General features: G+C 51.9%; 1 protein-coding gene across 1 annotated transcript in view; it reads right to left on the bottom strand.

Moving 5' to 3' along the window:
- Positions 1 to 822: 822 nt before the first annotated feature.
- Positions 823 to 15,038, bottom strand: part of LOC113460769 (uncharacterized) — a 1,042,778-nt gene continuing 1,028,562 nt past the window's right edge. The window contains exon 4 of the mRNA XM_074534170.1: positions 823 to 2,187. Coding sequence (XP_074390271.1) covers positions 1,499 to 2,187 — 689 coding nt within the window. The 3' untranslated portion in view covers positions 823 to 1,498. The remainder of the gene's footprint in view (positions 2,188 to 15,038) is intronic.

Below are 15,038 nucleotides of genomic sequence, written 5' to 3'. Positions count from 1 at the left end.
CCCCAAATTAATCCAAAATGGGGTCGGGACCCTAAAACGGAGCAGGAGGGGCCTGGAGCCCCCAAAACCAAACACGGGGGAGGGGATTGGGGGAATGATCGGAAAGGAGAGAGCAGGGAAAAGAGGGAGGGTGGGACCCCAAAACTGAGCTGGGAGCGGAATGGGACCTCCAAATTGAGGTGGGAGGGGAATGGGACCCCCAAATAAAGCTTGGAGGGGTATGGGATCCCAAAACTGAGCTGGGAGGGGGAGAGGACACTCCAAATTTACCTGGGAGGGGGATGGGACCCCCAAACCAGATGAAGCCAATTTTGTTCCTGGAATATGTGAAGTAGTTTATGGATACACAAAAAGTCGATGAAGAGGCAACAAGCTGATGTAAGGGGAGAGAGGACCTTCGAGCAAAGGTTGTTATGGCCACCAAGACCCCCCAGTTATTTTCGGGGACATCCCTTAATTATTCTGGTTTTAATTACATCAGTCTGTTGCATATTCATAGACCCTCAGGCATATCCAAAAACTAATCTACATATTTCCGGAACTATTTTACATGGCCCGACCTTGGGGGTGTCTCCCCATTTCAGGAGCCTCCACTGGAATGGAAAATATACACCCCCTCCCATTGATGAATAGTAATAAAAACAATAATAGTAATAATAATAGTAATAATAATAGTAAGAAGAAGAAGAAGAAGAAGAAGAATTTGAAATTAAGGGGCTCTCAGGAAAAGATATGGGAGTAGAGAGAACAGTTCTTTATTAGGAAAAATTAAAAATACAAATGCAGTAGTAAAAACAAAAAAACAACAATGACAGTGTGAGAATTCTCCGGGAATCCAGTGAAAAAGGCTGATCCTCTTGGAATCCATGTGAAACGGGCTGATCCCCGGAGAACCCAGTAGAAAAAGAGCTGATCCTTTCGGAATTCAGTGGAAAAGCGCTGATCCTCTGTGAATCCAGTGGGAAAAGCTTGATCCTCTAGGAATCCAGTAGAGAATGAGGCTGATCCTTTGTAATCCAGTGGAAAAAGGGCTGATCCTTTGGGAATCCATTTCTTATCCCCCAAAGACAGGGCAAAGGCAGAGCCGTGGAGTTTTTATAGGGTATCCCAAGGGTGGAGTTGGGGTTGGGGTCAGGGGAGGAGTTCTTAGCAACACAAGAAGGGTGAGATCAAATTCCTGCCTCTTAGCAACAGCAGCACTCCACACAGAACGTGTCCCCAAATCCTAAATTCCCTCTAAAACAACTCAGCAATTATGGAACTTCAGATCTATCTATTTGATCAATTTCCTTCATTTAACCCAGTTTTGGGTGTTTTTAAAGGATGAAGGTGAAGCAGAGGCCAAACCAAAAGGCGAAGCAGCCAGGTGTGTTCCCAACATGGATCACAGGGAATGTGAGTGACCAGGGCTGTGCCCAAAGTGCCTCCTCCAGTGGGGGATGGAGCTGGAGCAGCGCACGAAGCTCTGCCCGCACTCGGGGCACTCGCAGGGCTTCCCTTAGTGCTGCCTCCATTGGTGTCGGGTCAAGTTAGAGCTCTGTGAGAAGCTCTTCCCACACTGGGGACACTCGTAGGGCCTCTCCCCAGTGTGGATGCGCCGGTGGGTGACGAGGTCGGAGTTGCGCTTGAATCCCTTCCCGCAGTCAGGGCAGCGGAAGGGCCTCTGCTCTCTGTGAATCCGATAATGCAGGAGGAGATGGGAGCTGGTCTGAAACCTCTTCCTGCATTTATCACACTCGTACGGCCTCTCCCCGGTGTGGATGCGCCAGTGGGTGATGAGGTGGGAGTTGCACAGGAATCCTTTCCCACAGTCGGGGCATTGGAAGGGCCTCTCCTCTCTGTGACTCTGATAGTGCCGGAGAAGAATGGACCTGGTTTTAAACCCCTTCCCACACTTGGAACACTCGTAGGGCCTCTCCCCAGTGTGGCTCCTCTGGTGCGTGATCAGGCTGGAGCTCTGACTGAAGCACATCCCACACTTGGAGCACCTGGATGGCCTCTCCCCAGTGTGGGTCCTCTGATGCCTGATCAGGTGGGAGCTCTGGCTGAAGCTCTTCCCACACTCCCCACACTCGTAGGGCTTCTCCCCAGTGTGGATCCTCTGGTGTCTGATCAGGTTGGAGTTCCACCTGAAGCTCCTCCCACACTCCTCGCACGTGTGGGGCTTCTCCCCATCATGGAGCTGCTCACGGAGCACCAGCTCCGAGCTCTGGCTCCGTCTCCGGCCGCCTTCCCGGCCCAGGCTGGCTCTTTCCCCCTCAGATCCCCGCCGGCTGCGTTTGCAGCCCCTCCTCGTGCGGCATCTCCGGGACTTTTCCTCCCTGTTGGCTTCCTGCGCCGTGGAGCCGCTCAAAACGGCCTCTTCCACCAGGTTCTGCCGCGGGCATTTGTCCTCCCTGCTCTCCATGCTCAGCTCCTGCTCTGGGGGAGGAAGGACAAGGACAGGATGGGATTTGCCTCCGTGCCACAGGCAAGGGCAAGGAGATGCCCCAGGGCTGAGCTGCAGCCGGGGCCGTGCTGGGCTGGGAGATGGAGCAGCACAGAGGGGAAAGGGGCACTGACTTCCTCCTCACCTGCCTCAGTGTCCCGGGGCATCTTCCTCTTCCTCGCAGCCTCCCTGGGGTTGGCAATGGGCAATCCTGGTTTGGGGAAAACAAGGGATGAGAGCGTTTGTAGGAGTGTCGGGGGGTAGGACGGTCGGGACGGACGGAGACGAGAGAGCTCTGCAGCCAGGGCGTGGAACTTGCGGGTTATTGCAAAGAGCCTGGGTGCAGGGCCCTGCTGGGAGCTGCCAGGCACAGCTCGGAGCAGGCCCGAGAGAAGAGAGGGGTAGAGAGGATGAGAGGGTAAGAGAGTAAGAGGAGAAGAGCGTAAGAGTGTAAGGTTCCTGTTACAATACACTAAATCTTCTTCTGTGTTGAATGTTCTATTTCTCACTAACCAATCTAGTACAAGATACAAATACTAGAGCATTTACATACAGCCTGTAAAAATCATTACATCACCATACTATGTTACATTTTAAACTCTAAAAACTCCTCTTTGGGTCCCTTCTATTGAGCTAGTGGGCTCTGCTCTGACCCTTGGATCTGTCTGCAAGCAGAGGGAATTGTTTCATCAAAAGGGGATTACCTTCAGTTGGGCCACACCATTGTTTTCCAGTTGTTCACTAACTGAGGAATCTCAGAGCATGCTTTCATTTCAATCTTCCTTACACATTTTATGTTCACAAAATCTTTTGCCAGACAATCGTATTTGTAAGGCTTTCCTGTTTCATCTTCCCAAAAACACATTCAGTTTGAAGGTCCCTCTGCCCAAGTCCATCTCTACAAGTCATTGGCCATCTGGGCTCCAGAAAAACCTCCCAAACACCCAGATTCAGCCCTGAAAATGCCTCCCAAAGGTTCCCTGTCCCCGGTCCCTCCTCTCTGGTGTTCAGGCAGTTCCCCCCTGTCCCAGCTGCTGGGGTCACGCTTGGATTGGGGGTCCCCTTCTCCTCGGTGCCCACCTTGCCCAGGCTGCTGGCAGTCCCAGCAATGCCAAAAGCTCCCCATGCTTCGCTCTCCCCATTTTGGGATGCCGGGGCTCTTTGGGCTCCCGGGCTCCCTTCTCCCCTCATTCTCTGCTTTGGGCTGTGAATGAGACAAGGGCTGGTTGTCCCAGACTGCCAAGTGAGTGCTGGAGTCTCCCATGCTGCGTTTCCAACTTTCCTCGAGGGAAGCAGCCAGTAAAGAGACACAGCGAGTGAGAAGAGGAGTGAGAGAATCCCCCGGGGTAACTGGGACTGGGTCTCAGAGAGGGGCTGGACCCCTCGGAGCAAGGGAGCAGAGGAGTTTCCGAGCCCAATCCACTAGGAAACGCGACAAAAGGGAACCCTAAAAATTCTGTTGGTTTCAGGGATAAGAGAGTCCAAGAGCATCCAGAATTAAAACCTGCTGGGTTGAGAAATTAACATTCCAAGAGCATCCACGGTTGTGCAAAATTCTGCCGGATTGAGGATATGCTCAAGAACATCTGGGATTGGACAGCACAGCTGGCTTGAGGGATATCCAAGAGCACCAGGACTGGCCAGAAACACCTAAACTTGTAATAGGTAATGTGAAAGTGTAGCATATGGTAGAGATAATTCATGCTACTAATGTATAAATTATTGTAAAATCCACATTATGTCTTTTGACCATCCTGGCCAGGAGCAGTGTCTTATTCATATACATCCAGTTCCTGGAGTTGGTTGAGATAAACATCGGGGTTTTTAATGAAAGAACAGAAGCTTCCAGGGCGATAATCGCTGGCTTCCCCGGGTCACCAGCCAAGAGTGATTAACGCCTCGTCGATTACAGCTACCACAATGATGCACAGCCCCACCCTGATGCATGTGAATGCTGACTTCCCCGGAGTCTACTGACAACATCAGACACCGGGACTGAGTCTTTGTCCACCTCTGCACAGGTAAAGCCAAGGTTATGCATGGGAAGAGACACAAAGAACATTCGGTCATCTCTGCCTCGAGCAGAATAAACTGTAAAAGAACTCGCTGCCGTGTCAGGCAGCATTTGTGAACAGGGCGAGACTCTGACATTCGCAGGTCAGATCCGTGTTCACCCAGCACCGAACCCGGGCTCGACGCTGACCCTTGGCTGTGGTAGTGTAGATGACCGAACTTCAGTCTTGCAGACAAATTAATAAATCTTTGCTAAATTTTCTTATAAGTTTGGCTCTCGATTTGATAATTTATAACAAAAGGTACCTTATTGTTGTCTTGTTGTGTGTGAGAGTGAGTCACACACAAAATCAGCCTCAGCTTCCCGGGCGGGTGGGAAGGGGGGCTGTGGAAAGAGGAGTGTGTGACCCACAAATAAGCCATTGTTCTCCTGGGCGTGTGGGGGCTGTGGCATAAGGTACAGGTGACCTGCAAACGGGCCATTGTCCCCAGGGCGTGTGAGGGGGCCGTGGCTAAAGAGTGTGAGTGACACACAAATCAGCCCCACAGGGGAACGGCACCGGAGGCAGCAGAGTCAGGGCCCTCCCAGGAGGCCCGGAGATACTGAGACCCAGAGGCCACCCCAAGGCGAGGGGGAGCCACAGGGACCCGCGATTCTCTGTCAACAGGGATCCACTCTGTGTCCTGAGGGTGGGAAAGACAGAAACAGAGAAACAGAAACAGAGGCAAAAGATGAATAGAGAAGATCTTGAAAAATGAGACAGAAAACCAGTAAGGTGGATACAGGGGACAAAAAAGAAAAAAAATTAGTCCTTTGGGAGTTATGTTAGCTAACAGAGATACACCTCCTGACAAAAGGAGAAAATACAGGGTATGTAGTAATGGACGGGAAAAAGATGCAAACTATGGAAAAAGGGAAATTAACCTTAAACTAGTAAGCTCAAACTTGTGAATTATATACTTTAAAAAGAACACTAGAATATTTAACACAAAATAAAGGAACTATATATACTGATTCAAGGTATGCCTTTAGAGTAGTACATACCTATAAAAAATTTGGAAAGGAGAAAGATTACTTAATTCAAGAAGAAAAGGACTAGTACATGAGGAACTTATTTTAGAGGCATTACAATCACCTAAAAGAGATAGCTATAGTACATATTATGGAACTCCAAAAGGGAAAGACCCCAGAAAGAGGAAGAAATAATTTGGCAAATCACAAAGCTAAGGATGCAGCAGAAAATGGAGCTGAATGAGTTATGTTAATATTAACAGTAAACGAGGAAAACATGGAAATTCCAAAGTTTAGGGAAGCCGAGAAAAATTACTTAAACAAGACAGGAAGTGAACAAGATAAATCAGGGAAATGGAAACTTCTTGATGGAAGACAATTACTTAATAAAATGTGCTTACTAGGAAAATATTAGAAGACATGCATCAGAAAACCCACTGGGGAACTCAAGCTTTCTGTGATCATTTTATAAGGAGCTATGCATGCACTGGGATTTTTGGAGTAGCAAAGCAAGTAACTGAAAGAGGCCTAATTTGCCAAAGAATAAGTAAAAGTTGTTGAGAAAAACCACACTAGGAGGTCGAGAGTTAGCTCGTCCACCATTTCAAAGTATCCAAGAAGAAATTTAGATTTGTTAGGCTGTGGATTTATATGTAAAGTAATCCTGTTCAATCGAGAAGAAAAGAGAATATGCCATATGTTAGACAGGAGATTTTAGGAGAATAAAAATCTTTAAAGTATCAGAAATACTCGAGAAAAAACAAGAAAAAAAAAAAGGGGAAATGGAAGGGAATAAGAGGAAAAATCACAAAGAGAGTGGGATCCTCTGCAGCTCTTGCCCCCTCCGTTCGCGGCCCAGGCGCCTGTCCCGGGTCCGGCTCGCTGCCCGCCTCAGCTCCGCCTGCCCCGCTTTCCATCCCAGGTGCGGCCTCACTGCCCAGGGCAGCTCCACCCGCCCCGGCGCTCTCGCTCAATTTGTGTGCCCTGCTCCCACTGCCTGGCCCGCGGCCGCTCTGCCGCCCATGCTGGGCAAGATGGGGGTTGCTCTGTCCTGCCGCCTGCTCCGAGGTCACCGCGCCCACCGCATCCAGGGGGGGTCCCAGCCATCCCATCCCCGACTGCCCTGCCCGTGTCACCTGCGCTGGGCACCGCCGCTGCTGCCGGGCTCTCCCACCTGCCTTTGCTCTGCCGGCAGCTGCCGGATCAGCCGCTATCAGCCATGGGGGGGCTGCCCACGCTCCGCCTCGGCCTCCACGGGAAGATCCCCCTCTGCCGATTCCGGCAGCAGACCCTGCCCACACTCCCACCGAGCCTCGGCGGGATATCCTCCCCTGACCCCGTCCTGCTCTGAGTTACGTCCCCGTGGTAACCACAGCTCCGGCTGTTCAGGGAAACTCTATCTCTCTCTAGAGGGAGCAGCTTATCCAAACACTAGGAGCTCAGTTAAAAGGCAGCCCTCTCCAAATTCATTCCCAAAACACGGGAGAAAGGCCATAGAAGGTAAAAAAGTGAAAGAGTCAGATGAAGGGATTGCTCTATTTCCGTTCAGAGAGGTTCCCATGGGAGGGATGCGCTGCCCCGCCCCGCGGGAGCCACCAGCGCCCCTGCCGGCCGTGCCCGGAACTGCACCCAAGGGGAAAGCGCCGCAGCCCAAAGGCCGGGACTGGCTCCGGGCTCTGTTTGCTGTCAGTGCCACAGCTGTTGGTGTTTGTTTGCTTTATTATACACACTAGTAAAGAACTGGTATTCCTATTCCCATATCTTTGCCTCAGACCCCTTGAGTTTCACTAGTCTAAAAATTAAGAGGGAGGGGTTTGCATTCTCCATTCCAAGAGAGGCTTTTTCTGCCTTCCCGAGCAGAGACCTCTCTTGTAAAGCAAGACAAGCACCCACAGGCACTGAGGGGGCTGCAGGAGGGGCACTAGAAGGCCCTGCAGCACTTGGGCACAAAGGCACAGCAGGTGAATGCAAGAAGGGAGCAGCAAAAGGCCAAGCTGAAGGCAAAGGCCAGGGCACAGTTCCTACAGCCCCTGAGGGATCAAGCCCAGGGCCCAAGGGGGCCCCAGCACCCAGGGCACGGCTCGGCCATAAGCACCTGGCAGAGGCATTGCCCTCCTCGGCAGGGGAGAACCCACCCAAACAGCCCCTGGCAAGGAACCAGGGCTCCAGCTGCAGGGCACAAGGACACTGCAAGCACAGACAGCAGCACCCTCAGCACCAGCAAGTCCACCCCTTGATGGACACGGATTGGCAGGGCTGTCACAGCTCCCATCACACCAGGGATCCTCCACACTGCAGCCCTTGAGAACATTCAGGGTGGGTCTGCATTGAGAGGAGGCATTTCCTGATGGACACAGGGGCCTCTCAATGCACTCTGAATTTTAGACCTAAGGGGGAAATTAGTAAAGGAATGTTTTAATTTTTAAGGGAATGAGTGGGAAAGATGAGCAGATATGATTCGTTCAACCATTATTAGATGCTGTGGTGGATCGGTTTGAATTAAATGAATTGCTTTTTCTTCCTCCTGTGGTTGTAATTAACTAGGAAGGAATTTGTGAGCTGGATTTTAATACTGTAAAAGGGGATACAGAGGCTAGTTGTTTACTACCTCTGAGTGAAAAGATTGACAAGGCCTATGCTGAAGTGAACCCCAAAGCGGGGCAGTCCCAGGGAAATAGGGAAAATTAGATATGGAGCCTCTACAAATTCCTTTAAAGCAACCAGGACAGGTGGTTTCCAAAACCAATACCCTGTTCCAAGAGAGGGAAGGAAGGGCTCACAGCCCGGTATTGAGCCCCCGTTAAAGGCAGGGCTTTTGGAGCCAAGGATGTCTCCCTACAACACTCCTATCCTGCCAGTCAACAAACGGGATGGATGGACAAGAGAAGGAAACACAGAATTTTGAAGTGTTAAAACAAAGATTAACTGAGGCGGCTGGCCTGGGCCTTCCAGACAGAGAAAAAGAATTTGAATTATAGGTGGATGTTAAACAGGGTCTTGCCGAAGGAATTCTTGTGCTAAAATATTCAACTCTATATAGGATCTCCTACAGTTCAAGTCTGGCATCAAGTTAAAGATCTGACAACCAAAAAGCCTCTACTTGGGTGAGCAGGGCTCGATTATTACAGTATGAAACTTGTTCAGTGGCACAGGAGGATTCAGAACTGAGGACAGGGCAAGGGTTTAACCCAGCCTCCTGTTTGAACAGCCTGGAGAGGGGCTGGCAAGGAACCCAGGACTGCACTCAAGGGACAGAGCTCCAGACCCAGGCTGGTACAGATTGATGATGGGACATTCCCTGGCCTGAGGGAGAAAACGTGTTTGTGGATGGCTCTGCAAGGGCAGCAGAAGGGAAAAGAGCTACAAGACAGGCTGTTATTAAGGAAGGGGAATCAGACACAGCGCAGGTCACCGCCCCATGCTCAGCTCAACCTACGGAGCTGTGGGTGCTTGTGAGAGCCTGGCACTGAAATGCCCTGAGCAGGAAGGCTTCAATATCTTCTGCTGACACCATGGCACCTAACAGGGGGGCAAAAGCAATTCTCACTGCTTCAGCAACCACTGGAGCAGATATCAAGGCATATTCTCCCACAGCAAGCTGGGCTGGCACACAGCCTGCCCTGGCACTTTGCTGCTGCCAACACCCAGCCAGGACATCGGCTCCTGCCTAAGGAGTGCAAAGCAGCACCACTGGTGGCCAAGGGGCCCATGCCAAGTGTCCCTGAGGCCACAAACAGCTGCCAGCACAGCTCAACACAGGGGGACCCCTCAGCCTGGCCTCGAGGGCTCTGAAGCCCCAGAGATTTGCACTTCCCGCCCGCAGCAGGAGGATGGGAGGCCGCCCCTGAGCCTGCCCTGAAGGCAACGCAGCAGCAGCCAGGGCTCCACAGCGGGCCAAGCCCCTGTGCCTGCCCACAGATCCTCGGCTGGAATCCTCTGCAATCCTGGCCACCCTCCTCTGCCATCTCCAGCCACTGGGGCCAAGCCTTGCTGCCACTGCTGCAGCTTCAGCGCTGCCTGGGCCTGCACTGCCACAGCTGCTGGGGAACACCAGGGCACAATTCCACTCTGGGGCTCACTGACACCCACACTCTGGGCTGCCTGCCATTGCACTGCTGCAAAATGTACCGATTTCGGTTCTTTTAAACCTTATTTCTCTGCTCAGGCTTGGTTTGTCTTTGCCTTGGGGAAAGGAATTTTAAAGGTTTTTTTTAAGGGGTGTTACACCACTCAATGGAGATGAGTTTAACATCTGAACAGACTGGGAACAGCCCAAAAGATACCCACAGATATAACGACCAGCCACAAAACATCAAGGTTGCCCAGCAGCAAACAGCAACCAACAGCTACCCCAGACACTGCCCCAGGCAGAGCTGGAGACACCTGGGTTGGAAAAGGCTGAGAAGGAAATCCAGGAGTGTGGAGACCGAATTCACATCAGAGGGGAAGAAATCCGGGTCCAACAGGAAACCAAATACTAAAAACTTACACAGCTTGGAAGCAATGAACATTAAGGCAGTGGATTTAGATTGGTTCACACTACCTAAAGTCTAGGATAAAACAAGTAAAACTCACATGGCATGGAATGATTTTCTCCGCACAGCTGAGCTATTTGTGAAAGAATTTACTTCTGTTGCACATGCAGGCCAGAACCAAGGAATGCCTTGACTCTCTAACACTAAAGAGATTCTTTCAGCGACAAAATAACGATATGAGAAAAATTTTGCGTAATATTCCCACTTTACATTTTTAGGAAGGTTTGGGACAGAAGTGTGAGAATCAAGTTTGGGTCTGGGTTTTTCCATGTTCGCCTTTATGTCGCATTTTGCAAAATTGAAGAACTTTAACCATTATACTTTTAACTGGTAAACAGTTAATAATTTATTTTGAAAAAGCAGATTCTGGTGGGGCACATGTGACTCACCAGATGGCTGCCCTGGAAGAGAAGCTCCATTCCAGACAGCCTGCAGAGGAGCTTTAGAAATGCAAATGAACACTGCTGGGCAAAGTGTGGACAATGCACCTGGGTCTCTTGCCTGGGGCAGGAATTGGGCTGATTCCCTCTGCCCCTCACCCCAAGCTCTGCCTGCTGGCACTGATGGAATTTGCACAGCTCAAGGCAGAGCCCAGGGGGAGGATATCTGACCCTGCAACACAAACGGGTGAAGCTGCAAAGGGAAACAGCACATGGAGAATGTTGGGAAAACTTCACTATAAATAAATGGAGGGGAATCAGCCCTCTGCCCACTCCAACATGTGCTGTCACTGTCTGTGTTATATAGGGTATATTAGAGCATTGGGGATTTTTTGCTACCAAAAATTCAAGGAAATCAGTTGGGAATCCAAGGATTTTATGATTTAGTTAGACAAAAGCAGTCAATTGATGCAGCCCTGGCAGGAGAGAGCGGCCAAAAATGGGGAAAAGCTGAAAGGCTACCAGAACAAATCCTACAACACCATGGACCAGGCCCTGGGAACCCGAACCAATTCATATCAGGAGCCACAGAACCCATTTCTCATTTCAATGGCATCATTAGATTACAAGCTGTCCTCGAATTAATAACCAACCAGACAGCTCCAGCTCCTGACCTTCCTGCCGACCAATCCACTGAAATGAGGAACAGTACACTTAACCATGGGATGGGATCAGATCATCTGTTAGCAGAAAAAGGAGGAGTTTGTGGAAAATTACATGACACAAACTGCTGTTGGCAAATAGATGACAAAGGAAAAGTGGTGAAACAGATAACAAAGGAAATAGGAAAGCAGCTCATGTACGGATTCAAATGCGGAAAGAATGGGAATGGGACACGGTTTTGTGGCTCCCCGGCAGACCATGGGTTAAACGAATGCTGTTTCTCCTCTGATGTGCTATAGCAACTCTCATCTAGTTACCATGCTCCACACCTTGAGACTGCAGCTCATTCACCAGGTGAGCGACGGGCCAGGGACTCGTAGATAAGGAAGTAATGGGCGAAACCACCAGCTTCAATAAATGTTACTAATTAACATGGATTGCTGCTCACAGAAAGTCCCGCTAAATTCCTGAACTTCCAGAAGAACAAGGATTTTACAGAGCCATGAATATCGGCAGTTTTACAAAAGTGGGGGTGCACATTAACGAGGACGTGCAGTTGGCAGATCGGGAGGTCTGAACCTTCCAAGCACCTCAGCCAGTGGGCAAAGGGAGAGGGAGATGAGGCCGGGAAAATGAGGACAAAAAGGAGGCTGCGAACTACAACAATGGCAGAGAGCGCATGGCAAATGCCCCACGGTCTCTCCCTGTGCTCAGCAATAAAGTCACTTTTACAGGACTCCTCTGTCTCCTCTGGGCACAGAAACCTCCGGCCACGGGAATTTCCTGCACAGCTCCGGGCACGGGGCAGCCCCCTCTGTCCCAGCCACAGCAACCGGGCCGAGCCAGCCCTGCTCCGGCAGCGGCTCCTGCCGAGGCAGCGGCCGCAAGGAGACCGCGGGCAGCCGCTCCCGCAGCGCCCTCACGCCAGCGGCAACACGGGCCGGACACGGCACAACGAACCCGCCCGAGCCCCCTACCGCCCCCGAGGCCCGCAGCCAGCCCCGAGCCCCCGCACAACCCAGCGCGGCTCCCACCTGCGCTGCGGCCGCCTCCGAGCTCCGCCGCCGCCTCACCGCGCTCCGGCCGCTGCCGCCACTCGCGGAACCGCACACACGCCCCCTGACAAGGGCTCCGCTGTCCAGCCACGGCCGCCCTCAGCCCGCCACCGGGGCCCTGCTCCGCCCCGCTCCCACCAATCAGCGCGCCACAACCACGACTGACGGCACCATCGCCCAATCCCAGCCAGGGGCGGGCTCTGCACACGGCACAGCCCCGCCCCGCGCTCTCTGGGCCCCCTGGTCTGCGTGAGGGCAGAGCCGGAGCTGAGGAACAGCCCTGGAACGGGCCCGGGCCCGAGGGGAATTGAGCTGAAAACACAAAGAAACTTCTCCGCAGCTCCCGGCACGGCTTTCCCGGCACTGCGGCTCCGGTGGCTCTGGCTCAGTAGGAAGCCCTGGAGCCTCACTTCTCCTACCCCTAATTAGGAGCATTAGTGCATCGCTTTGGTTTCCCCCAAAAAGGGAAAACCGCCCCAAACCCCTGTGGATGAGTGGGGGAGGGGAGAGATTTCTGGCGGAAAACTCCAAAAACTTAAAGCAGGATAGTGAGGAGTAAGTGAAGACCCTTAAATCCCTCTTTCCCCCACGCCTCCCTCCTTCCAGCTGCACCTCCTACCCCGGCAGTGCTGCAGACAGGGAATGGGGCCGGGCTCAGTTCATGCCCCGGGGCTTCTCCCTCTGCTCAGAGACAGGAGTCGTTCCCCTGCTGCACCCTGGGCTCTCTCCCACCGGAGACTTCTCCAAGCTGAGTCCATCCCACGGGGCACAGCCCCCTCCAAGTGCTGCAGCGTGGGTCACTGTGCCCCGGGGTCAGTCCTGCCAGGACAGGCTGCTCCAGCGGGGCCCTCTGCCCACGGGGTCAGAGCCTCCTCTCAGGCATCGCCGTGCTCAGCATGGCTGCTCCGGGGACTGCAGGGGGATCTCTGCATCCCCATGGATCTGCAGGGGGATCTCTGCAGCCCCGTGGATCTCTGCATCTGCCACTGGTGTATTTGGAGGCACCAGGAATAGGCTGAGCCCTGCGTGAAGCTCTTCTCACAGTCGCCAAACCCTTCCCAGCACATGGAGGGTTTTACCCCCTCACAGCTCCCCGGGCTGCTTTTGCAACCCCTCCTCATGTGGGATCTCTGGGCCTTTTCCTCCCCGTTGGATTCCTGCACCGTGGAGCCGTTCCAAATGGCCTCTTCCACGAGGTTCTGTCACAGGGATTTGTTCTCCCTCGTCTCTGTCCGCAGCTCAGTGCCTGGGGGAGGAAGGACAAGGAGAGGAAGAGACAGGGAGAAGGGCAAAGGAAAAGGCAGGAGGAGAGGAAGGAACAAGAAGGAACAAGGGAGGAAGGAGATGGGAAAGGAACGTGGATGGATGAAGGACAGAATGAGGAGAGGAAGGAGGGCGGACAAGGAGAAGATGGGATTTGCCTCCATGGCAGAGGGAAGGGGAAGGAGATCCCCCCAGTCCATCCCTGGCAGGATGGCGTTGGCAGTGAGGCTGTCCTGCAGCGATGCTGGGCTGGGAGATGGAGCAGCAGAGAGGGGAAAGGGGCAGTGATTCCTCCTGCCCTGCCTAACTGTCCCAGCCTAGAGCGTCCTGGAGCTGCCGAGGCCCTTGGAGCGTCCGGCACTCCGGAGCCCGAAGCTCACGGCTGCTTTATAAAGCTGACAAAGTCGGCAGGATGGGTCTGGGTATGATCTGCAGCAAACTGGGTTTATTGGTACAGGAACAGGGCACAGAGCTGAGCAGGGCCCAGGGACAAAGACAGGGTGCAAGCTGAGGGCACAGGGGGTTTTTATATGGGGTAGTGAGAGTGGAGCTGAGGGTCAGGGTCCAATGGATATGGGGGAAAATGGTGCAAAGGAGGGGTTAAGGGTCGGGTCAGCTAATGGGGAAACAGGGGCAGAGGAATGCAGTAAATTAGGGCCAGTGGAGGGACAGAGAGGGAGAACATTCTAAGGACTAACCTACAAATGGGTAACAGGGGTTGAACTAGGGTAATTAGGCAAACAAGCAATTGGGGTAACATAACTTTCCATAAATCAGCATGTGCCTGCAGAGATGTATGGGAGAAGCAAGCTTCTCACCATAACCTTGAAATCTACTCTTCTTATTGGGGACCAGTCCTCCATGGGTGGGAGATTGAGACTCCCATGGGACTCCACACCAGTGCATTTTCCTTTCCTCGCAGCCTCCTTCTCCTCCGTCCGAAGTTTAGGATTGACAAATCCTGGCTTTGGGGGAAGAACAATGGGTGAGCACCTTGGGTTTTGTGAGAAAGGAGCCTCACTCGTTACAATTTTTGAAACTTTAATAAGGAATAATAAGGGACAGACCAGTAACAGCGCTGGGTGCTTGGCGATGGCCAGAGGCACACCGGTTAACCACAGCAACTCTTCTTGTCTAGTTTTTCCATTTTGTTGTTCAAATACATATTCATAATGGCTATACATATTCAAACATTTCTTTGAACTCGTTTACATGTTCCAGGAATTCTTTAGGTTGGGTTGACCCCCAACTCGCCTTTTTAGAGCACGTGCAGGAATCGTGGATTGCTGTTTTGAGGGTTGTGTGTCACTGCCCCACAAGGGCCCCTGTTCTGTGATTTCAGCAGGTGACAGTTATTGACAGTGGAAGGGTCAGTGGCAGGGCTCCTCATCACATCCCTTCCTTAAATGTTATCTGAGCATGCAGAGGGTTTTAGCTATTTCCACGAGTACTTGAAATGAACATTAGCTATTTCACAAATATTTCTGAAGTGTTATTGTCAGTTATTTACAAAAATAAAAGCATTATTATTGCACAAGTACAGCTACTTCTGCAAAAGTTAACATTATAATGGACAACATCTGGCATCCACTGTAATATTTTGCAAAAGCCAAAACTATAATGTATGTTTTTCATTCTGTCCACAGACTAAAATATCATCCACAAATGATGTTCTGAGGATATGAGCTA

Source organism: Zonotrichia albicollis, unplaced genomic scaffold, assembly GCF_047830755.1.
Source record: "Zonotrichia albicollis isolate bZonAlb1 unplaced genomic scaffold, bZonAlb1.hap1 Scaffold_257, whole genome shotgun sequence".
In the NCBI taxonomy this organism is placed as follows: domain Eukaryota; kingdom Metazoa; phylum Chordata; class Aves; order Passeriformes; family Passerellidae; genus Zonotrichia; species Zonotrichia albicollis.
This window is presented reverse-complemented; position numbering and strand designations above follow the sequence as displayed.